The sequence below is a fragment of the Mastigoproctus giganteus genome, chromosome 10, assembly GCF_048544385.1.
Source record: "Mastigoproctus giganteus isolate SK-2022 chromosome 10, ASM4854438v1, whole genome shotgun sequence".
NCBI lineage: Eukaryota > Metazoa > Arthropoda > Arachnida > Uropygi > Thelyphonidae > Mastigoproctus > Mastigoproctus giganteus.
This window is the reverse complement of record NC_143584.1, coordinates 195537258-195562835: the sequence shown is the minus strand read 5'-3', so window position 1 is coordinate 195562835 and position 25578 is coordinate 195537258. Positions and strand designations below refer to the sequence as shown.

At 38.3% G+C, this 25578-nt stretch overlaps 1 protein-coding gene across 1 annotated transcript in view; it reads left to right on the top strand.

Moving 5' to 3' along the window:
- The window catches only part of LOC150079708 (uncharacterized), a 36607-nt gene extending 11690 nt beyond the window's left edge, over positions 1-24917 (top strand). Inside the window, exons 2-4 of the mRNA XM_090383175.1 lie at positions 22345-23068; positions 23405-24160; positions 24551-24917. Coding sequence (XP_090239301.1) covers positions 22345-23068; positions 23405-24160; positions 24551-24917 — 1847 coding nt within the window. The remainder of the gene's footprint in view (positions 1-22344; positions 23069-23404; positions 24161-24550) is intronic.
- Positions 24918-25578: the final 661 nt, after the last annotated feature.

The window sequence follows — 25578 nt, the reverse complement described above, 5'->3', positions numbered from 1 at the left end:
GAAGGAATGCAGATGGTCTGCAAGGGTAGACATGTAACCTGGACCATTCAAAGATGCGACTAGACATACCAGAGGTCCCAACCTATGCCAGTTGAACACGCCCCAAACCGTTACCGACTATCCCCCTGCCTGAGTAATACCTTGGTGACATAGCAGGTGGATAGCTTCGTGCGGTTTCTGCCAGATACGCACACTCCGCTCCAATTAACTGGAAATGGGACTCATCAGACAAGAAGACCCATTTGCAATCGTCCAACGTCCAGTGCCGATGTTATTTTGTCCATTTGAGCAATAGAGACCTGTGTCGCAATGTTAGCAATAGGACTCTGGTGGGTAGCGGCTCCTATAACATATTGCAGCTAATTATCGCCTGATTGTCTTCTTGAAGACGTCTCTGGCACCTCCCTCGTTCAAGTCGGCGGTGATTTTTGCCACTGTCGCTCTCCGGTTCGCTGAAACAATGAGAAACAGATGCGGCAGCCAGGTTCATCCACCACCTTTCTCCACCCACAGCTCCGTCCACGATGAGACGTTATTCCGGAAATGGCGTATTCCCCATACACTCTTGACCCTGTCGAACAGGGATAGGGCAATATCTGTACCACCTGTGCGATAGAGTGACCCATGCTTCAGGAGTCTCCTATCATCCCTCTTTCAAAGCTGGTTAACTTACGACGTTTACCACACTTTTTTTTTTTTTTTTTTTTTCTTGTAGTTGTTGGCACATCGGCTTCTGTGGCCACATGGCACAATAAAGGATTTTTGTAGTATTTTGATCTAAGCCCTAGGCGGGATTCGAACCCGCGACGTTTGGGTTTCCAGGCAGGAACTTTACCCACCCGGCTAGCCCGGTCGGCTTATCCACACTGACACCGAATTACCGTATACGTGAATGCAGTGTACGTGTATATCTGCCAAATGGTGGGTCTGTCCACTGGCGAGAGAGGTGACAGCGTCGCATTGCCCAGGAACCAGGTATCCCATGAATTCTGTCCTTTCAGAATAAATCGACAATATTATGTAACCAATCGGAAATGATTGATTGGAAGGATATCGTTAATATGAAGTTTAGCAAAAAAACTAACCAAACTAGTGCTGATACAGTTATATTCAATGACTTTGAAAATAAACGGAAGATGCATGTTGTATTTCAAATTTCTTTAACACATGGTGCTATAAAGACTGTCCAGTAGGCTGACAGGCTGCAAGTATTAGCCAGTTTCGTTAGTAGCATTGATGTTCCGTAGAAACATATGAAATGTAAACACTGTTTATGGTGATGGTTAAGTCTTTCCTGTGTGTTTTCATGACATATATGTTTCAAAGTTCAACGTGCTCATGTTTGCATAGAAGCACGAAATGGGTGTACGTCAACATCTCAAAATGCGCAGAGAGTTACAAAAGTTTTGGAAATTGTGCCAAGAAAACAACATTTGACACTCAATAATAGCTGATAACACTCATTTGGATATGAGTATGAAGATGCTTGTCAAATTCTGTGGTGTTAATATTTATTATGGGACCGTCTGTGCAAAATCTGTGCCATTCATCCTCATAGATGAGCGGAAGCAAGGGAGGATGCCACCATGAGAAGATTTCATCCGTACTTGTCGAGATAGTCCTAAGTTCCTTGATTGTAATGTCACTTGAGATGAGTGTCAGATATTTCAGTTCGTCCCACAAACGAAGCATCACTGCATACAGTGGACTTCAAAATTAACACCAAGGCCCAAAAAGTTTCGTTTACAAAAGTTCGGGATCAAGAACTGAACTGCTCATCATTTTTTCCAACAAACAGGATAATTCATTTACATAATATTTGTACCTGGAGACAGTGAATGCTTCGTTGGTCAATTCCTGAAATATCAATGAAATATTACTGTTCGACAATATTAAGGCAACTTTTCTTATTTCATCAGTAATGTAGTTTTGCTGTCTTACTTTTTCAGGAGATAAACTGTATAGACACAGACTTATGGGGCTCTTTCTCAATTTTCGCAAGTAGCTTTATCTCATTATTTCCCATTCCTTAGAAATTCTTCGTGCCCACTTCTTTTCTACTCCAAAAGTTTTAATTTGTTTATATAATGCAGAGCCGTCTCTTATTTTGATAATTTAGCTCATTATTCTTCTCACAGAAGTAATTATTTTGATCAGCAGTCCAGCAACTTGGACAATCATTTACCTTAACCATCCCTTGCATTTGGAGACGAACACCACCAGGAACAAAAACAGTCTTTGAAACAGTTTCTGTAGTGAAGTCTTCATTCACATTTTCACTTCTTTTTAATTTCTTAACTGCAGACGGTTAAAAAGAAACTTAATTAGTTTCATTTTTTACTTTACGGGTTTTTGTGTTACTAATTCACTCACAATCTCGTTACCGCAAGATCAGTTAAATAAACCTGTTGCGTCTGAATTAAAAATGCACAAATGCACAGTTATTAGTGTAGAACAAATTTTTTACATTGCAACAAAAGTCGCAGAAAAAACTAGTGGGGAAACAATATGAGCCCTTAGGAAATGACGTTTCCAAAGGGGGAGGGGTCAAGAAAAAGGTACACGAGTTTCCCGAAAATTGTAGAACTCCTCCGAAAGTGCCCTGTTAAAATAAATGTATAGTCAGTTTTAAAAAATGAATAAACCTACAGTTGGTCACAGTTGTTTTAACGTACTTGGCAGGCCACGACGAAGTTTCAAAAGTTGCCAACATTTCATGTTTTGAATGTTTAATACCTTGGTTATCTTCATTTTCCTTCTCTCCTCATCGATATTGTCATTAGTTCTTTGAACTAGTCCATAAATTTGAATGAGTTTTTTTCGAAACTGTCCAAAACGTTTGAGTAATTGAAGTATTGCGACCTTGTAAACAGAGAAAGGGCCATTTACAGAAAAGGTGAAGAACGCACACTTCCGCGAAACAACAGGTGATTGTTTGTGGGAGTAAAAAAAGCAAATCTGTCTAAATTTTGGAAATGGGTGCAAACAGAAGAAGTTTGACTTGAGCCCATTTTCCGAATCGGGAATACCCCTTGCCCAGCGCGACTTCTCGATATGTGAGACAGGTGCTTGGATACGTTTTAAGTCACAAGTTGTAGAATGGTAATTTCTTTACAGCGCTCTTAATTCATGAAGCTCACTAATTGCGTAAATTGCCTGAAGGCCAGAAGTGCGATCAGTGCGTACCCAGTTAAATTTCCTAATCTGTTAGTTATATAAAAATTTTATTCACTGAACGGAAACTATTTTTAAATGCAATTTCCAAAAAAGAGAATTCAAAAAAAATCGCTATCAAGGAGTTCATTGAACAGAGGTCCGACAGAGTAATTTAAAATTCCAAAATTGGTTATAAAGTTGTATAAAGAAAATATGTTAACAATAGACAGGGAAAAATGTAAATTTAGTTTAATAACTTTAAGCATATTGGAATAATAGTTAAGCACGTGAAAAAAAATTACTGAATATTTCAAATTTCGAAATGTACTGCGACCAAACTTAACTCCACTCTTAATAAAGGTTCCGGTGCACCAAAAAAAAAAAAAAAAAAAAAGATAAAATTCCGTTGTTTCGTCCATAGGATTTGAAACCAAGTAATTTCCAACCGATTTGAAGAGGTCGGGGATGATATCAGTCTGTTACAACGCGCACTTTTCTGTCCGCGATTAATCTCCCTGTCGTATGCAGAGGCGACAAATGCCGGCTAAAGTGTGTATTAAAATGGCACCTCCCGTTTGACCAACACACGATATAGGCTGCAAATAATAGAAATTCCTTCATCGGAAGAATCTTCAAATGGCCCTTTTTCCTTCTCCAATATCACACCTTTCCCCCTCACCTCTGGGCACACCCATCCCTCCTGTAAAGAAGGGCACTTTGCCTTCCCGCTGTTAAGGAAGGAATAATACAAGTCACATGACATCCATCAAGCCAAAGTCCACCAGTCCCAGAAAGGGACACAGCGGGAGATTTTACAAGCAACGTGGAAAACGCTGTTCAGGTTTCACAAGTGGTCTTATTCACTTCTGGTACCTTAGCAATGCCATTACTCAGTGAATTTTTTGGGAACAATTTTGCAACTTTCCAATCATTCTGATTCCACATTACTGTCGATGGATATGAAAGGTAAAAATTTTTTTGAAATAAAATAGCCAATTGCAGAGTTTACGTAAAGTGTAAATGACGAACCCGAGCTTTATTTTTTATAATTATTTTCTTAAATAGGTTTAGCATTTTATATAAGTGCCATTTTGGAAATTTTAAACCTCTGGACTAAAATTTTATATGATCACTTTCGAAAAGCTATCAATCACATTATATATATATATATATATATAGATGTGTATGTGTTTTTCTTTTAATGATGTTTGGACATATAAGCATTATTATGCACACAAATCTGGTAATCAAGTTAGCCCCACAAGATTATCTTAATTCAGCATGGCCTATACATATTAATTTTAAGAAGTATATCACTATTTGATAGTGAATCTTTCATTACACTTAATCGATCAAATTCCATTACCTTCAGATAATATTATAATGCAACTAATCGTTATGTTTTTGTCAATATTAATTATAAATAAACATTTACATATATTGTAATACAGTAATACCCCGAAGTTACGCGATAGGTGGGTCCGACGAAAATCGCGTAAGTCGAATTCGCGTAAGTCGGGGTACAACTTTGCATATAAATACATATAAATTTTGCTTAATTGGGACCAGGGACTAACAAAAACACTAGTTTAGAAGAAAAATATTAATAAAATTGCAGTTCTTTATACATATTAATACAAAATATGTATTAAAAAAACAAATGACTTACGTTAAAAAGTTATTTATAGAACATTGCATCACGTGGCCGTCAATCCCCTACTTCTTCGAGGCTTTGAGTGGATTGACAGCCCATCTGATGTAATGTCTCATACCCACCCGTTTCTGTTGTCCTCATATCAGTTTTCCCATTTTGTTATATTAATTTAATTTTCAAATTTACATTTTAATTTTAAATTTAAAATATTTCGGTTACTTAATTTTCTTATATTAGTTTAAATTTTTATAATCGTTCTCTACAGCAAACTGTGATATTGGACACAAAGCCCAACGGGTAAGTATCCGATATTGTGAAGGCTCTTACCCACTGCTACTGTCCTAAGGAAGATGTAGATTAGAAAAGGTTATTTCTCGACTTCTAACTGTTATCTAGGTAGAGAAGCTTTTTACTGGGCAGTAGCATTTACTTTATACTGTGTCGTGATGGTGCATTAGCCTCAGTCCCCAACATCCTATGCTAATGTCTGCTGTGTTTCTTTGGTTGTTGGGTGGTTGATTTTAAGTTTGTCTTTTTATATTGCATTTATATGAGTATTTACATTTGTTTTTACTGTTATTTGTACATTTGTTTCTGCCTTACCTCGGACTAGGCTGGTAACGGTTTTCTAAGGCATAACATCGCGTATATATCTTAAAGTATGGCTATATACATATATACAGCCTCTTACTAGCTGATATCTTCTAATACTTTTATAACATTTTTATCTTATTTTTATCTGGGGGGGGGGGAATTTTTGCTCAGGGTTGTAGTGCGGTTAGACAAGGTGCTTCGTCTGAGCGCAAAAAAACGGTTTAAATATGGGGATTAAATTTATTGAATGCTATGGAGTTTTTAGATTATTTTCAATGAATGTATGTGGGTCGACATTAGGGTGGTTCGTTCTAAGATTTGCGTGTATGGCTGCTTTTATATGATACCTCCTATATAGGGTGGGTATTTTATTTATGTTGAGAGTTTTAATGAGTTTTTGAATGGCTACCTTTACGCTATTTATATCGTAGCATTTTTTTATCAACCTGTTTGTTTGATTTCTGATTGTATTTCCATGTATGTGTTTTGCTATATTGCTCTCCCAGTGGGTGAGTTTTATTGTATTGAAGTTAAAGTGGTCTCTCTCTTATTATAGTGATGTGTCTATATGTTGTTGTGGTTGACGGGGATTTCGCTGTCTAAGTAGACTGCTTGGTGATTGTTATCCGATTTTGCACGTTCAATGGTTAGGGCTGTTCAGTAAATATACTGGGCTACTGTTCCAAAATTGTCACGGTTGATCACAAGAACGTCAATAAATGTGTAAAATGTAATATTTTCTCTGATGCTGCTTTCATAATGGTGCAGGTAAAGGTTAACTATGGATCATGACATGCTAGAACCCATAGCTATCCCCCTGCATTGCATGTATGTCTTATCTCCCATTAGTACATAGTTGCCTTTGACACAGAGTTTGACACGGTCATTCCAATATTGTTTGCAGCATTTTATGATATTGTGATATATGTGGTAGTATAACAGGAGTACTTCTATTAAATTGCCATGTGCTATACTTGTAAAGAGGTTTTTGAAGTCGTATGTGTATATACTTTTTATGTTATTGCTTTGTTTTGTGATATAGTCCAAGTATTTTTTGTTATCGTTGATAATTCTGGTGTTCTTTATTTCGTTAGTAATGCCTTTTAATTTGCTTTCCATTATCTTACTGCAATACTTTATACAGGGTGTCTCAAAAATATTGGCTCAAACGTTTAGTGGAGGTAGGTAGCATCTAAAGGAATGTGAATCGCATAAGAACCCATAACCGCAAACGTCATGGGAAAGTAGTAGCAGAGGCACAAGAAGCAGAAATGACACAAAACAGTAATTAGTGGGAAACATTTATTTGACATAATATTAACAATGGAGTACGAGATGAATGCATTTCATCATGTTACAACAGATGCTGCAAAGTTCCACCATGAGACGCTATGCATGCGTGACACCGACGCAGCATGGATTGGCGGACACGGTCGAACACACCTGGAGTTGCAGACGAGTCTCGCCACGAGATCCATTTTCGTCTCCACAGGCGATTCATACATGATAGATTTGAGGGCCGCCACAGAAAGAAATCAAGGCTCGATAAATCAGTTGAGCGTGGGGGCCAGGCAACGGGTCCAGCACGGCCAATACATCGACGCCCAAAACGCCTGTTCAAATGGTCACGAACACACCTTCCAAAATGGGCAGGCGCCCCGTCATACTGAAACCAAATGTTGCGTCTCACATTTGCGGGAACATCGTCAAGTAACCCTGGTAGAAGTTGTTCAAGAAAGATCCGATATTTAGCGGAGTTCATGCGGGATGGTAACAGGTATGGGCCGATTAAGCAGTCGTCTACCGACTTACGGTGAGGTTTCCGGTTATGGGTTCCAAGGCGATTCACATTCCTTTAGATGTTAACAACATCCCCTAAACGTTTGTACCAAAATTTTTGAGACACCCTGTATAACTATTTTTGGCTGATGTAATAATTCTTTTTCCTGTTGGCACTTTGTGATATATTGGTGTCCAATATATGTAAGGGTATTGCATCCTGTCTATTTTTATTTTAAGTTTTTTATGCATAGCCAAGGTTTCTTTGCTGATGCTGTTTGGTTGGATGTTTATATATTTATATGTGCCATTGCGATTCAAATTCTGTTTGATAGATTGTAAGTAGTATTAATTTGTTTATCATTTTTTTGTAGTGCTATATTTTCTCTGAAGCGGGACAAAATTCTTTCAGTGGTGGTGTTTATCCAGTTTTGTAATGGATCTATTGGTTCGTTGTGTTTGTATGCGGTTCTAAATGCAAATTGTAATAGATCTGTGTATACTGATTTTCGTACGTTTTCCAAATTGTCTGGGTTGTTTGGTCTGAATTTTGTACCTTTTTTCATGGTCTCTCTAAGTGCGTTATTTTCGATAACGTTGAGGTCGCCTGTAATTATATGGTTGAAATGTTTATTAATGTAGTCTTTATATTTGCTTTTTGGCAGTGACACGGTTGGTCTTCTTCAATCATTTTATCTGCTGTGTTTTTGTAGTTGCGGATTGTAAATCCTGTAGGACTGGTGTAGCTGTATCTAACTTTAATTTGGGTGTTTTTAATGGGTAGGTAAATCTTATTATTATTTATGATGTTACTTATGCTTAACTTGTCGTATGATCAGTTTAGGAATTTGATTAAGCAGTATTCTACTTTGGTGTGTTCTGCATAATTTATGCCTATTCTGAATTTAAACATGTCTTCTAGGGCAACGTTGAGGTATCTATTCTGTGTTTTTTGCTTTTGGTATACTTTTATTTAAGGCTTTTAGCTTGCTAATTTTAATAGAGGATAGCGTATTGTGCATATTTTTCATATTTATGGTATTAATGTCCCATTCTATTAGGAGTTTTTCAAAGTCTTTGATATTTACTGGCTTTTCATAGTTGTCTTTATTATAGTCTTGTAAAATTTTACCGTTTTCAATCCCGTTATTGTGCCACTTTTTACTGAGCTGAAAAATGGTGTAAGTACTGGATTTGGTCCTTGAGGTTGTCACAGACATTCTCTCAGATATGCCAGACAAGCTGTTCTTGCTACCTGGGAGTCTAAAACGCTGATGGAACTGATATTCGGGTGACACTCAAGTCAAAGTGGACCCAATTTCGGCGAAGTCCGGACGGTCTGTGACAGCCAAATCCTCTGCTTGCACCTTCACGATGGTGGGACTGTTAGTAATCCTGGGTATAACCTTCATGCACAAATACATGGTGGGTGACCACCCAGGTGTGAACCAACGTAAGCAGGGGTCGAGGTGTGGCGCCCACACCACATGGAGGAACGCCGCCCCTCTATGTTACCAGGCAGTACTAGGTGGTAGATGACTCTCATCAACCGGTAAAATACCACCACTTTGCTTATTGGAGGCTTGAAGTGGTGGAACCCATGTTTAGTCTCTAGAGCTAAGTTCCGGCCAACCCTTCCCTATCTCTTCCATCATGCAGTATGATTGATGATTTTTGAGGTTATGATGAATGTCGTGGCGAGATCCAATATTCCTTACATTTCGAGGGTAGAGCTCTAAAACGGTGTTCGCAGGCCGGCCGCTAGTTAGTACACCGGACTGAACCTATTGGTAACTCTCTACAAAGCTTCCGGATCAGCTAGTGTATAATCTTGTTACCTCTACTCTGCCAGATAGTGACTGGAGGGAGTCCGAGTAGTGTGTATGCAGGGAGCATTGTCGAGGCCACGTTATGTCAAGGATCTGGGTATATTCTTACCACATGTACGCCATATCCAAAAATTTCATTACTTCATACAGCATGTCCCACTCACTTTTTCTTACTATTGAATACACCATGAATTGTCAAAATAATAGAGCAAGCTTATCTGCGAAAAGATCTAAACCTCCCAACTTCCTAATTCATTTCACAAATATACGTGGTCTCAATTCTAATCTCAACGATGTCCATTTCCACTTGCAGTCTTCCAAACCCCGTGTACTTTTTCTGACTGAATCTCAGTTATCAGTTGATTCAACCACTGCTCATCTCAGATGCCCAAATTATTCACTGTATGATTCCTTTCGCCTCAAAGGTGGTACTTGTGCATATGTCCGTTCTGATATTCCCTGTCAGAGACTTGGCAATTTGGAATCTCCTCTCTTTGATCTTCTCTGGCTTAAAATTTCTCTACCTCATTGGGTAAAATTCATCTGTTGTCTCTACCGTACTCCCAACTCCACTAATCACTTGGAGCTCTTTGACTTCCTCTCTTCCTCTCTTTCCTCTCTTCTTCTCTTTGCAACTTGACTTTCTCCAGTCCAACTTTCCTAACAGTGAGGTAATTTTCCTTGGTGATTTTAACGTTCACAACTCCAGCTGGCTTCCGTTTTCTAGTCACACCGACCCAGCAGGTCGAGATGCTGAGGCTTTTGCAATTACTAACGACCTAGCTGAGATTGTTCACTTACCTACAAGAATACCGGACAATCCTAATCATACAGCCAATACGCTTGATCTTTTTCTCACATACAACCCTTCTAAGTACACGGTCGAAGTGAGAGGTCCTTTAGGCACTTCAGATCACAACTTGGTGATTGTCTCTTCTCCAATGGAACCTTTATCTCATGGCTATTCCCAACCTCGTTTTGTTTGGCATTACAAGAATGCAAAATGGGATGACCTCCGAGACTTCTTTTCTTCTTTTACTTGGTCTGATTACTGTTTAAAAACTTCTGATGTCAACGTTTGCTCAGATCGTGTCAGTGAAATTATTCTTGCAGGAATGGAATCCTTTATCCCACACTCCACTTTAAAATCTCGTCCTTTATCTAAACCTTGGTTTTCCAATAAATGTGCTAAGGCTGTCCAAGAGAAGAACGTTGCATATCGTAATTGGCTTTTTCTAATTCTTCAGTTTCATTTTCTGCCTACACCAAAGCTCGCAACAATTGTAAAGCAGTTATTAATCAGTCTAAACTAGAGTTTGAACAGGCTAAGAGTAGAAATCTTGCTTCTTGCCCTAATGATAGCCGAGCATTCTGGTCTCTTGCCAAAGCTATTGGCCGCAACTTTTGCCCATCTCTGCTCCCACCTCTGTCCAAACCAGATGGTTCTGTTGTCACTTCAGCCAAGGATAAAGCTGACCTGCTAGCATCCCATTTTTCTTTGAGCTCATGTGTTAATGATCTTGGTAAAACACCTCCCACCATTCCTAACACGCTCCATTCAATGCCTCCTGTGGTCTTCCGTCAAAAGGATATCAGAAGGATTTTGATGAATCTTGATGCTAAGAAAGCTCCAGGTCCTGATGGTATTTCTCCACTTGTTCTCAAAACCTGTGCTCCTGACCTTACTCCTATTCTTTGCCGCCTTTTTTCACTTTCTTATTCCAAAGGTGTTTTTCCTTCTACTTGCAAATTTGCTCATATCCGGCCAGTTCCTAAAAAGGGTGACAAATCCCTCCCATCCAATTATCGTCCCATTGCAATTACTTCTACTCTTTCTAAAGTAATGGAGAAATCAATTAACCGCCAACTCTTAAACTACCTAGAAACCTTCCGTCTGATCAACGATCGCCAGTATGGATTCCGTCAGTGTCGATGCACTGGTGATATTCTGGCTTATGTTACCCATTTATGGACTAATTCAATGGAAATGTTTGGTGAAACACAAGTAGTTGCTCTTGACATCTCAAAGGCTTTTGATCGTGTTTGGCATAAAGGTCTTCAAAACAAGCTTCCATCTTATGCTTTGCCAACTGTTTTTAGTAATTGGTTATCTAGTTTTCTCTCTGATCGCTCACTGAGGGTGATGGTAGATGGCTCTCTGTCTTCTAACTTCTCCACTAATGCCGGTTTCCCCCAAGGTTCAGTTCTTTCCCCAACTCTTTTCCTCTTGTATATCAATGACCTTCTTCCATTGATTGGAAATCCTATCCATAGTTTTGCCGATGATAGCACATTGCATTCAACTTTCCATTTTGAGAAACCTTGTCCAGCTCAATCAGCTTCAAGTTCTCGAAAATCTGCTGCCAATTACTTAAATGCCGATCTTCAGGTAATTCTCCAGTGGGGCAAAGACAACTTAGTTGATTTCAACCCTTCTAAAACTCAATCTTGTCTTATATCTCGCAAAAAGGATTCTTCTGCTCCTATGCTTATCTTTAGTGACACTCCGATTTCTAGGAAAAATGATATATCTCTTTTGGGGATTACCCTGACTTCTAATCTCTCTTGGCACAAGCACATTACAAATATTGCTTCCTCTGCATCTAAAAAACTCGGTTTTCTCTTTCGCTCTCGGCGTTACTTTTCTCCCAAACAGCTGCTCACTCTGTATAAATCGCAAATCCGCCCTGCCATGGAATATTGTTCCCACATCTGGGGTGGTGCCCCCAAAACCGGCCGACCGGGCTAGCCGAGTAGGTAAAGTACCTGCCCGGCAACCCAAAGGTCGCGGGTTCGATTCCCGCCTCGGGCTTGGATCAAAGTACTGCAAAAACCTTGGGAGGTGCAATATGGCCACAGAAGTCGATGCGCCAACAACTACCAAATCAAATCAAATCAAGCCCCCAAAACCTCTCTCATGCTTCTTGATTCCATTCAGAAGAGGGCAGTTAGGTTAATTAATGATTGAACTCTAACAGAGTCTCTCCACTCGCTTTCTCATAGACGTACTGTTTCTGCTGCATGCCTCTTCTACAGATACTTCCATGGGCACTGTTCTTCTGAATTGGCTTCTATAATTCCACTCTCTCTTTCAAAACAGTCCGAACACGTGCCGCCACCAGCCAACATCCATTTACTGTCCAACTTCAAACCCACAGAACCAACTTTTCATCTTCCTCATTTATTCATTCAACTGCCGTTTTCTGGAACAACCTTCCTTCATACGTATTTCCTGAAAATTACAATCTACAGAAGTTCAAGTCCAATATCAACAAATATCTTCTTTCGTATTCTCAACCTCCAACCCAAGCACTGTACTAGGTACTATAGGTTATTATACCTCTCGTGTTTGGGGTTCTCATAAAAAAAAAAAAAAAAAAAAAACACCACCACTGAAAGCATATTGACCAGTTTCAGAGAAAACATAGCACTGTAAAAAAATGATAAACAAATTAAACTAAGAAACGTCAACAGCAAAATAAAAGAAATACAAAACAAATTCGTGACCACAAGTACAGACAAGGCGACTTATATATAAAAAATACTACGTAGAAGCTATCAAAGAGGAATTGAATCACAATGACACATACAAATACATATAGACACCAAACCAAACAGCATCAGCAAAAAAAACCTTGGGTATGCATAAAATACGTAAAATAAAAATAGACAGGGTGCAATACCCTTACAATACCAAAATATCACAAAGTGCCAACAGGAAAAAGATTTATTACATCAGGCATAAATAGTTATATAAAGTATTACAGTAAGATAATGGAAAGCAAATTAAAAGGCATTACTAATGAAATAAAGAATACCAGAATTATCAACTACAACAAAAATATTTGGGCTATATCACCAATCAAAGCAATAAGATAAAAAGTATATACCCTTACGACTTCAAAAACCTCTTTACAAGTATAGCACACGGCAATTTAAAAGAAGTACTCCTGTTATACTACCAGAAATATCACAATATCATAAAATTCAGCAAACAATATTGGAATGACCTCGTCAAATTCTGTGTCAAAGGCAACTATGTACTAATGTGAGATAAGATATACATGCAATGTAGGGGGATAGCTAGGGGATCTAGCATTTCATGCTCCATAGCTAACCTTTACCTGAAACACTATGAAAGCAGCATCACAGACAATATTACATTTTAAAGATTTATCGATGACGTCCTTGAGATCAACCCTGACAATTTTGAAACAGTAGCCCAGTATATTTACCAAACAGACCTAACCATTGAACGTACAAACCCGTATAACAACCAACAAGCAGTCTACTTAGACATCGAAATCCCCATCAACCATAACAAAACATACACACATCACTACGATAAGAGAGAGACCACTTTAACTTCAATACAATAAAACTCACCCATTGGGAGAGCAATATAGCAAAACACATACATGGAAATACAATCAGAAATCAAACAAACAGGTTGTTCAAAATAGGCCACAATATAAATAGCGGAAAGGTAGCCATTCAAAAACTCATTAAAACTCTCAACCTAAAAAAAATACCCACCCTATACAGTAGGTGTCATATAAAAGCAGCCATACACGCAAATCTTAGAACGAACCACCCTAATGTCGACCCACATACATTCATTGAATATAATCTAAAAATAACATAACATTTAATAAATTTAATCCCCATGTTTACAGGGTTTTCTTCGCTCAGACGAGGCTCATCGTCTAACAGTACTACAACACTCAGCAAACCCCCCCCCCCAGATACAAATAAGATAAAAATGTTATAAAATTATTAGAAAATGTCACCTAGTAAGAGGCTGTATATATGTATATTGGACCATACCTTACGACATATACGCGCTGTTATGCCTTAGAAAAGCGTTACCGGCGCAGTCCGAGGTAAGGCAGGAACAAATGTACAAATAACAGCATACATTAGCATAGGATGTTGGGGCCTGAGGCTAATGCACCATCATAACACAGTATCAAGTAAGTGGGACTGCACAGTAAAAAGTTTCCCTACCTATGTAACAATTAGAAGGCGGGAAAAAACCTCTTTCTAAGGTACAACTTCCTCAGGACAGTAGCAGTGGGAGCCTTGAAAAGATCGTATATTTACCCGTTGGGCTTTGTGTTCCCCATCACAGTTTGCTGTAGAGAACGATTATAAAAATTTAAACTAATATAAGAAAATTAAGTAATTGAAATATTTTAAATGTAAAATTAAAATGTAAATTAGAAAATTAAATTAATATAGCAAAATGGCAAAACTGGTATAGGGACAACAGAAGCGGGTGGGTATGAGACATTACGTCAAATGGGCTGTGAATCCACTGAAAGCCCCCGAAGAAGTAGGGGGTTGACGACCACGAGATGCAATGTTCTATGTTATTATATCATAATATATGTAAATGTATTGTTATTTAAAATTAATATTGACATAAACATGACCATTAGTTTTTATATAATATTAGCTGAAAGTAATGAAAATTCATCAGTAAAGTGTAATGAAAAATTAATTATCAAATATTAATATAATTAAAATATATAGGCCATGCTGAATTAAGATAACCATGTTGGGCTAACTTTAGTATCAGATTTGTATGTACAATAATACTTATACATATACAATATCCTAACAACATTAAAAAAAAAAACACATATATATAGACAGGCACGTATAATGTCCAATTGGCATACTTACAATGGTATTAACGTTGCACTAAAGAATTTATTAAACAATGCTAAAATCTAACCGATTATACATACTAATAATATATATACATATATATTACAAATTAGGGATCATAAATTCAAATTGCAGGTTCGAGTTTTATATTTACATTAGATAGCAGGAAATTTCCTTTTAGCCTGCGTGTCGGTGATAACTGGAACAAATTGCCCTTCCAGTTAGTTCAGGCTGAGAGTTTGAAGAATTTCAAAGATCAACTGGATACTTCCTTTGTGAAGAGGAAAGCATATAATTTCTGTTTCCTTGTCTACTTTTTTTTTTTTTTTTCCCACTGCAGCGAAAGCCTTTAGCTTCTTTGCATTATATGGCGAAAACTATTGCAAATATTTTAGCTATTAATCGGGATATAAACCCCTTGGCTACCTTGCGCAGAATTCTCTTGAATTGAGCTTTCTTTTCCCTTCTTCACTACCTTGAGTGTGGTACCACCGAATTGGTATGGTATGCTGGGATTACAGCTTCTCATAGGCAGTACTTTCATTTTTCAACGTTAAACGTCATCTCAAAATGTTATCTAGCTCTTGTTGCAGTATCATACTCAGATTTTCTCCTATCGTTTTGACATTAAACAATCCAGTTGGAAATAGCTGTCGCCACAGCTACCTCGACCGATATTGATAACAGAACGCTGTTAGAGCCAAATAACGGTCTGTTCTAGTTTCCCTAGCCTTCGTCCAGCCTTCCTGTCCCTGAAACTGCTTCCTTGGTAGTGCCAAGACGACACTTTGGGACACATTAAGCCAACGTGCAACAGGCCTTCGATTTCCTGGCTTCAATTCGTCAAACAGCCCTCCATCTCAAAGAATCAAATAGAGTCCCAGTTCTTCTCAAGCTATATGCAATTAAGAATCAGTGTATTATATTTCCTATCCGTAACGGAGAGGTAATTCTGCAAAATGCAATCCTCGCGGACCGGTAACGAAGGAATCGTTGCGGACCTTTGATGTCCACGACAAATTTCCAAAATCCCTGGCATGGTGGCATGAAGAGTTTTGTAAAATCATGATACCTGAGTGATCTGGCGCAGCTTGAGTTAAAACCATATTTATAATGTTGAGCCTCTGTAAGATGGTAGATCGAATTCTATTGGATACTCCGCATTTGCTCGCCAGAATGTCTATTACAGTAAATAATCGCCTTCGGCGACACCGCTCACAAAAAATATTCATGAAAAAACTTTGTTCTTAAATTTGTCGAGTAGTGTAGTTTTCATAGAAATGAACTTTCATTTAGTAATGCCTTCCGTCCTACTCTACAACCATAAATTTTGGATTAAATTCAAACCTTTTAAACGATTAATAGGAAAAAATATTTTTATGGCGCTTCTGTTTTGTTACCTTGATTTTGTTTGAGAGCACAATGAAATAAATATCGAATGACTAAATATATATAGCCAGCTGAGGAAATCATCTCCACTTTTCAATTTAAATTTACCATTTCACTCTTATTTGTGTCAGTATTCCTTTCACTGAAGCTTTTATTGTCTTGGAATTTGATACTCGCATTTCAAAGGAGACAGTAAATAGTGATTACATAACTGTCTTCACTTTTACCCATTAATATTTCTCTTTTGACAAACTTTACCCAAAAATCACTGAACACCCTCTAAATTCCGGGAGTCCAAAAAATATTCGTTAATTTTATAAAGTTCATGTTCTGCTATGTGGCAAGAACTCGCTGCAAAAGGACATACTCCCTAATAGGTCATGATATTTTTACTGTAAAGTGTATAAAATTAACTTTGTTTATTTATTTGCTTGGAATCTATTATGAAATGTCGATTTTCTGCTGACATTTTCTTTAATCTCTATTTTTATATACTGCAAAAAGGAATAGAGAAAATTTTCATTCACTGGCCAAAAAATTAGAAACCTTTTCCAATTTGTTTCAGTAGATAATCAAACGTAAATTATGAGAATATAAGTTGCCTCATGCGTTAACAAAAGTTCCTTGCTTTCAGATAAATACTGCATGCTTTTCTGGGGAGGCATGGTCAATCCGTGCTTGGGCAAGTCAGGTAATCGTTCAGATTTTTATAAAGCTGTTGTTGTTATAGCACGTTTAGCAAAAGTCACACTTCAAAAAACAAAAGAACCGCCTGGTGTGTCGGAAGCAATCAGCCCAAAAAGAATAACATGAGTGGAGGACAAAAGTGGAAAGCAACCTAAAAGGAATAATTGCCATAAAAATTCGCTACTCTAAGAAAGAAACCACAAGAATTTTAAGCGAATTGTGTGTCAGAATAGAAAGTCAACTGCAGAAAATGTCTGAAAATTTCAAATTATTAAAATGAAATGGCCGTGTCCAATCGAACTGTGCGCCGTTTGTTCAAGAATACGGAATTTTGGTTGACATGCGGTTACAAGAAACGACTTCTTTCTTTTAAAAATTGAACGATTCGATTTGCCGCCATTGCCAATACCCGATTTGATGTGTAGTAAAAAAAACCACGTGGTCTGCTGACTGTTAATTTCACTTTTTGCACCAATACAGTGTCAATGCAGGGCGTGAACGTCATGAAGCTAAGCATCCAGACTTTCCCCTTTTCACCATTCAAGGGGATGGACGTGCATTATGATATTCGGATAGATTATCTTATAAAAACTTGATCTAATAATACCCTTAACACGATATGTAACCTAAAATATATATTTGGTTTCCTTTTCCATTTCCCACCACATGCAAACAGCAGCCCTGAATTTTACCCCATAGCTACATATTCTTTCAACACAACAGTGTTGGAAAAAAAAACATACAACTCTCCCCATACAAAAGTTGACACGGAATAGTACCAGTGACACTCCAAATATTTGCAAGCTTTCTTCTGACCCATTATACTACACATCTGATTCAAAATGAGAATGTCTGCGATTTTTTGAATAAGTCAAATTGGGTTTCGGTCTTCTGTACCAAATCAAAATACAACACAAAACTCATGATGACAGTCCGGAAGACTTTTTTTTTTTTTTTAATGTAAACCCGAAAAACGAGAGGTATTAGAACCTATGATACTTAGTACCGTGCAAAAGCTGGAGGTTGAGAAGACGAAAGAAGATATTCGTTGCCATTGGACTTGAACTTCTCCGGACTGTAATTTTCAGCAAATACGTATGAAGAGAAGTTGATCCAGAAAACGGCAGTTGAATGAATAAACGAGGAAGATGAAAAGTTGGTTCTGCGAGTATCAAGTTGGACAGTAAATGGATGTTGGCTGGTGGCAGCACATGATCCGACTGTTTTGAAAGAGAGGGCAGGAATTATAGAAGCCAATTCAGAAGAACAGTGCCCATGGAAGTATCTGTAGAAGAGGCATGCAGCAGTAACAGTATGTCTATGAGAAAGCGAGTGGAGAGACTCTGTTAGAGATGAATCATTAATTAACCTAACTGCCCTCTTCTGAATGGAATCAAGAATCCTGAGAGAGGTTTAGGGAGCACACCCCAGATGGGAGAACAATATTCCATGACAGGGCGGATTTGCGATTTATACAGAGTGAGCAGCTGTTTGGAAGAAAAGTAACGCCGAGAGAGAAAAAGAAAACCCAAGATTTTTAGATGCAGAGGAAGCAATATTTGTAATGTGCTTGTGCCAAGAGAGATTAAAAGTCACGGTAATCCCCAAAAGAGATATATCATTTTGCCTAGAAATTGAAGTGTCACTAAATATAAGCATAGGAGCAGAAGAATCATTTTTGCTAGATACAAGACAAGACTGAGTTTTAGAAGGGTTGAAATCAACTAAGTTGTCTTTCTCCCACTGGAGAATTACCCGAAGATCGACATTTAAGGACATATTATCGAATTTTCGAGAACTTCAAGCTGATTGAACAGGGCGAAGTTTCTCAAAATGGAAAGGTGAATGGAATGTGCTATCATCGGCAAAACTATGGATAGGATTTCCAGTCAATGGAAGAAGGTCATTAATATACAAGAGGAAAAGAGTGGGGGAAAGAACTGAACTTTGGTTAACACCGGCATTAATGGAGAAGTTAGAAGGAAGAGAGCCATCTACCATCACCCTCAGTGAGAGTGAGGGTGATGGTAGATGGCTCTCTTTCTCTTTTTGACAGTGAGACGTCAAGATACTACTATTTGTGTTTCATCGAAACTTTCCATTGGATTAGTCCATAAATGGGTAACATAAGCCAGAATATCACCACTGGATCGACACTGACGGAATCCATACTGGCGATCGTTGATCAGACGGAAGGTTTCTAGGTAGTTTAAGAGTTCGCGGTTAATTGATTTCTCCATTACTTTAGAAAGAGTAGAAGTAATTGCAATGGGACGATAATTGGATGGGAGGGATTTGTCACCCTTTTTAGGAACTGGCTGGATATGAGCAAATTTCCAAGCAGAAGGAAAAACACTTTTGGAATAACAAAGTGAAAAAAGGCTGCAAAGAATAGGAGTAAGTTCAGGAGCACAGGTTTTGAGAACAAGTGGAGAAATACCATTGTGACCTGGAGCTTTCTTAGCATCAAGATTCGTCGAAATACTGACATCCTTTTGACGGAAGACCACCGGGGGCATTGAATGGAGCGTGTTGGGAATGGTGGCAGGCGTTTTACCAAAATGAAGAATACATGAGTTGGAAGAAAAATGGGATGCTAGCAGGTCAGTTTTATCCTTGGCCGAAGTGACAACAGAATCATCTGGTTTGGACAGAGGTGGGAGCACAGATGGGCAAAAGTTGCGGGCAATAGCTTTCGCAAGAGACCAGAATCCACGGCTTCCATTAGGGTAAGAAGCAAGTTTTCTACTCTTAGCCTGTTCAAACTCTAGTTTGGATTGATTAGTAACTGCTTTACAATTGTTTGGATCTTTGGTGTAGGCAGAAAATGAAACTGAAGAATTAGAAACAAGCCAATTACGATATGCAACATTCATCTGTTGAACAGCCATGGCACATTTATTGGAAAACCAAGGTTTAGATAAAGGACGAGATTTTAAAGTGTAGTGTTGGATAAAGGATTCCATTCTGCAAGAATAATTTCACTGACACAATCTGAGCAAGCGGTGACATCAGAACTTTTGAAACAGTAATCCGACAAAGGATAAGAAGAAAAGAAGTCTCGCAGTTCATCTCATTTTGCATTCTTGTAATACCAAACAACACGAGGTTGGGAATAGCCATGAGATAAAGGCTCCATTGGAGAAGAGACAATCACCAAGTTGTTAGCTGAAGTGCCTAAAGGATCTGTCATTTCGACCGTGTACTTAGAAGGGTGTTTGTGAGAAAAAGGTCAAGCGTGTTGGCTGTATGATTAGGATTGCCCGGTATTCTTGTAGGTAAATGAACAATCGGTGCAAGGTCATTAGTAATTGCCAAAGCCTCAGCATCTCGACCAGTTAGATCGGTGTGACTAGAAAACGAATGCGAGCTGGAGTTGTGAACATTAAAATCACCAAGGAAAATTACCTCACTGTTAGGAAAGTTAGACTGGAGAAAGCCAAGTTGCACAGAGAGGAAGTCAAAGAGCTCCAAGTGATTATTGGAGTTTGGAGAACGGTAGAGACAAAAGATGAATTTGACACAACGAAGTAGAGAGATTTTAAGCCAGAGAAAGTCAAGGAGAGTAGATTCCAAATTGCCAAGTCTCTAACAGGGAATATCAGAACGGACATATCCACAAGTACCACCTTTGAGGCGAAAGGAATCATACAGTGAATAATTTGGGCATCTGAGATGATCAGTATTTGAATCTATCGATAACTAAGATTCTGTCAGAAAAAGTACATGGGGTTTGGCAGACTGCAAGTGGAAATGGACATCGTTAAGTTTAGAATTGATACCGCGTATATTTGTGAAATGAATTAGGAAGTCCTTGGGAGGTTCAGATCTTTACGCAGATATGCATGCTTTATTAATTTCACTATTCATGGTGTATTCAATATTAAGAAAGTGTGATTGGGAAATGCTGTATGATGTACCGAAATTTTTGGATATGGCGTACACATGGTAAGAATTTACCCAGATTCTTGACTTAACGTGGCATCGACAATGCTCCCCGCATACACACTACTCGGACTCCCTCCACTCACTATCTGGCAGAGTAGCGGTAGCAAGATTATACACTAGCTTATCCGGAAGCCTCGTAGGGAGTTACCAATAGGTTCTGTCCGGAGTACTAACTAGCGTCCGCCCTGCGAACACCGTTTTAGAGCTGTACCCTCGAAATGTAAGGAATATTCGATCTCACCACGATGTTCATCATAACCTCAAAATTCGTCAACCATACAGCATGATGGAAGTGATAGGGAAGGGTTGACCGGAACGTAGCTCTAGACACTAAACATGGGTCCCACCCCATCAAGCCTCCAATAATCAAAGTGGTTGTATTGCACTGGTTGATGAGGGTCATCTACCATCTAGTACTGCCAGGTAATATACAGAGGCAGTATTACTCCATGTGGTGTGTGCGCCAAACCTCAACCCCTGCTGATTATGTTGGTTCACACCTGGGTGGTCACCATCAGCGTTCTAGACCCCTAGGTAGCAAGTGCAGCTTGTCTGGCATATCTGAGAGAATGTCTGTGACAACCTCAAGAACTGCGCTCCCTGAAACAGTGAAATCCATGCCATGAAGATTACAGTCCTCAGTTTGGGATAAAATTGTCACTTCCAAGATATTCAAAATACATTTCAAATTTTTTGACTGGTGAGTGTATATCTCTTTATTGAACATGGCATTTATATAACTTATTTTCTTTCTTTTTTGTAGGAAGGATATAACATATTAAAAGATACAACCCAATCGAACCCTTTTAATGGAAAGAACAAGATTACAGAAACCTGAATGACTAGTGAAGAAACACTTTAAAAGAAAGTATTAAAAACACAGTAAAGTTCTCTAATAATCGAAAAATGCCATATAATTTTAAAGAGAGATACGAAAGGTTTCCGTGCCAATTTTTGGCAAACATTTGTACAGTCAGCTGAACCAAACATAAACAAAACATCTGTACATTGCAAGCATCACCAATGAAGAATATAACGCAAAAATAGCAAGAGTTTATGAGCCAAACTATCATCTGGTTATAATGAAATCACTTCATAAAGAATGTGGGTGATCAAGGACTTTTATACATATTTTCTTCCTTAGAAAAAAACCCTTATTAACTATTCAAAAGGTAGTCAACGTCACCCATGACTTAAGCTGAAGGAATATATGTGTACATATCATAAAGCTCTAACTAAAATTTTCCACAAATGTGTTCAAAACACAGCCATAACGTAAACCACTGAGGGCATTTCTCCTCGGCTGATCTCACACAACGTAGACAAGGGAATTTTCATCAACTAAGTGGTTTTACCACACATCACTTGGAAAAAAAAATAGTACAACAAGTGTACCTAAGATGAGATTTTGCAATTATGTCATAATAGAAAAGATCATTTCTTATTCAGAACATCTGGCAATTCCCAAATTTACGAATACACTTCTTGTAAAACTTCTAGTAAGAAGCTGAAACAAAGAACTGTTGAAACACATTCTCCCTTCATGATAAGGAGAGATGTTTAATTTGTGAAAATGGTTGGAAGAATTTTTCACAGAGAATAATCTTGAAACAGACCCCAGAAAACAATAATCAGGTAAAACCATTCAGCTGTTCCATCTGTGCTCAAAAATTCTCAATAATTGCAATTCCAATAAGTCATCTCATGAAATTTGCTTTTTCATGAAACATCTGCGTTCTTATTCGAAAAACCTCCAGTCCTCTATGAATGAGAAGTTCTCAGGGAGTGAAATGATTAAAAAGCACCTGAGATGTGACGATAAGGATATACAATTCAGCTGTCCAACCAGTGAGAAGTTCTCACAGAGAGTAGAACTCACGAGTCACATTAGAATCCATAGTGGAGGAAAACCTTTCACGTGTCCAACCTGTGAGAAGAAGTTCTCACGGAGAGAACACCTTACAGGACACCTAAGAATTCATACAGGAGAAAAACCTTTCAGCTGTCCAACATGTGAGAAGAAGTTTTCAGAAAAAGGATCCCTCAAAAGCCACCGCAGAATCCATACAGGAGAAAAACCTTTCTGCTGCCCAACATGTGAGAAGAAGTTCTCACGGAGAGAACACCTTACAGGACACCTAAGAATTCATACAGGAGAAAAACCTTTCAGCTGTCCAACATGTGAGAAGAAGTTTTCAGAAAAAGGATCCCTCAAAGCCCACCTCAGAATCCATACAGGAGAAAAACCTTTCTGCTGCCCAACATGTGAGAAGAAGTTCACACACAGTGGACAACTTACACAACACCTAAAAATTCATACAGGAGAAAAACCTTTCAGCTGTCCAACATGTGAGAAGAAGTTCTCAAACAGAGGACAACTTAGAATACACCTAACAATTCATACAGGAGAAAAACCTTTCAGCTGTCCAACATGTGAGAAGACGTTCTCAGAAAGAGGACAGCTTACAGGACACCTAAGAATTCATACAGGAGGAACACCTTACAGCTGTCCAACATGTGAGAAGAAGTTCTCACAGAGAGTGCAACTCACAAGACACCTCAGAATTCATAGTGGAGAAAAACCTTTCAGCTGTCCAACATGTGAGAAGAAGTTCTCACAGAGAGCAGAACTCACAAGCCATTTCAGAATTCATAGTGGAGAAAAACCTTTCAGCTGTCCAACCTGTGAGAAGAGGTTCTCATACAGTGGGCAACTTAGAACACACCTAAGAATTCATACAGGAGAAAAACCTTTCTGTTGTCCAACCTGTGGGAAGAAGTTTTCAAAACAAGGAACTCTTACAAGGCACCTCCGAATTCATACAGGAGTAAAACCATTCAGCTGTCCAACATGTGAGAAGAAATTTTCAGAACAAGCAAGCCTCACAAAACACATCAGAATTCACACTGGAGAAAAACCATTCTGCTGTCCAACCTGTGAGAAAAAGTTCTCATGGAAAAAAGGTCTAATGAGACACGTAAGAATTCATACAGGAGAAAAACCTTTCAGCTGTCCAACATGTGAGAAGAAGTTCTCACGGAGAGAACAACTTACAAGCCACCTCAGTATTCATAGTGGAGAAAAACCTTTCTGCTGCCCAACGTGTGAGAAAACGTTCTCACACAGAGGAGAACTTAGAGGACACCTCAGAATTCATACAGGAGAAAAACCTTTCAATTGTCCAACATGTGAGAAGAAGTTCTCATGGAGAGGAAGTCTAATCAGACACGTAAGAATTCATACAGGAGAAAAACCTTTCAGTTGTCCAAATTGTGAGAAGAAGTTCTCACTAGGAGGAAACTTTAGATCACACTTTAGAATTCATAGTGGAGAAAAACCTTTCAGCTGTCCAACCTGTGAAAAGAAGTTCTCACACAGAGGACAACTTACAGGACACCTAAGAATTCATACAGGAGAAAAACCTTTCAGCTGTCCAATATGTGAGAAGAAGTTCACACACAGAAGACAACTTACAGGACACCTAAGAATTCATATATGAGAAAAACGTTCAGCTGTCCAACATGTTAGAAGACGTTTTCAGAAAAAGCCTCTCTCACAAGACACCTCAGAATTCATAACGGAGAAAAGCATTCTGCTGTCCAACCTGTGACAAGAGTATTTCACGTAGAGAACAACTTACAAGACGCGTAAGAATTCATACAAGGAAAAACCTTTCAGCTGTCCAACACGTGCGAAGTTTCAGAACAAGGACCCCTTACAAGCCACCTCAGTATTCATAGTGGAGAAAAACCTTTCTGCTGCCCAACATGTGAGAAGTTCTCATGCAGAGGACAACTTACAGAACACCTAAGAATTCATACATGAAAAAAAACCGTTCAGCTGTCCAACATGTGAGAAAGTTTCACAGAAATCACACCTCCAAATCCATCTTAGAGTTCACACAAACGAAAAACCTTTCAGCTGTCCAACCTGTGAGAAGAAGTTCTCGCGGAGAGATCAGCTTACCAGACACTTAAGAATTCCTAGAGGAGAAAAACCTTTGAGCTGTCCATCATCTGAGAAGAAGTTTTCACAACGAGAACACCTCACAAGGCACGTCAGTATTCATAGTGGCGAAAAACCTTTCTGCTGTCAGATATGTGAGAAGTTCTCACACAGAGGACAACTAACAGAACACCTAAGAATTCATTCAGGAGAAAAACCTTTTATCTGTCCAATTTTTCATGAAACACTTTTAAGGAAATAGGCCTCTCTTACGAGATCTTTGATTTCATAATGGAGATATTATTGTTCGCAGCAGCCAGTGGTCAGTGGTGACAAATACATCTCAAACCATCTCAGTTTGCATGCAACAGTGGAATCTTTCCAATGGTTTCAATCGCTAGGATGCTCCAAGAAAAAAAAATATTCTTATAAACACTGCACATCATTAGTAACAAGAAGAAACCTTTTAGCCATAGTAAACATTAAAAACTCTAATAAAAACGAACTGCTAGATTTTCAACCCGTTCAAACCAGCTGTGTGGGAATGAATTCCTTTTGAAACATGAAATGTATTGAATAAAAACAGAAGCAAGCTATATTTATAAAGTGTATATGCATTTTTTTGTAACTGCTTCCTTTAAATTCAAACAAATTGTAATGAGTTAACATCTCCATATTTCTGATGAATTTCTCTTTAAAAATAACATTCAGTTACACATATTTCAGTTATTTATTCATTTGGATAATTTACTTATTATTCTTTTTTAAAATCAAATTAAAACCCTAGTGTTTCATGCTTGCCTATGAATTTTTTAAAGTAAATTCTTATCTGTCTCATCCACCAATATATGTATATTCATGTACATACATAAAGCGCAATTATAAACTTCCCTATCGCTGAAAGAATTTGTTCAATAAGTTGT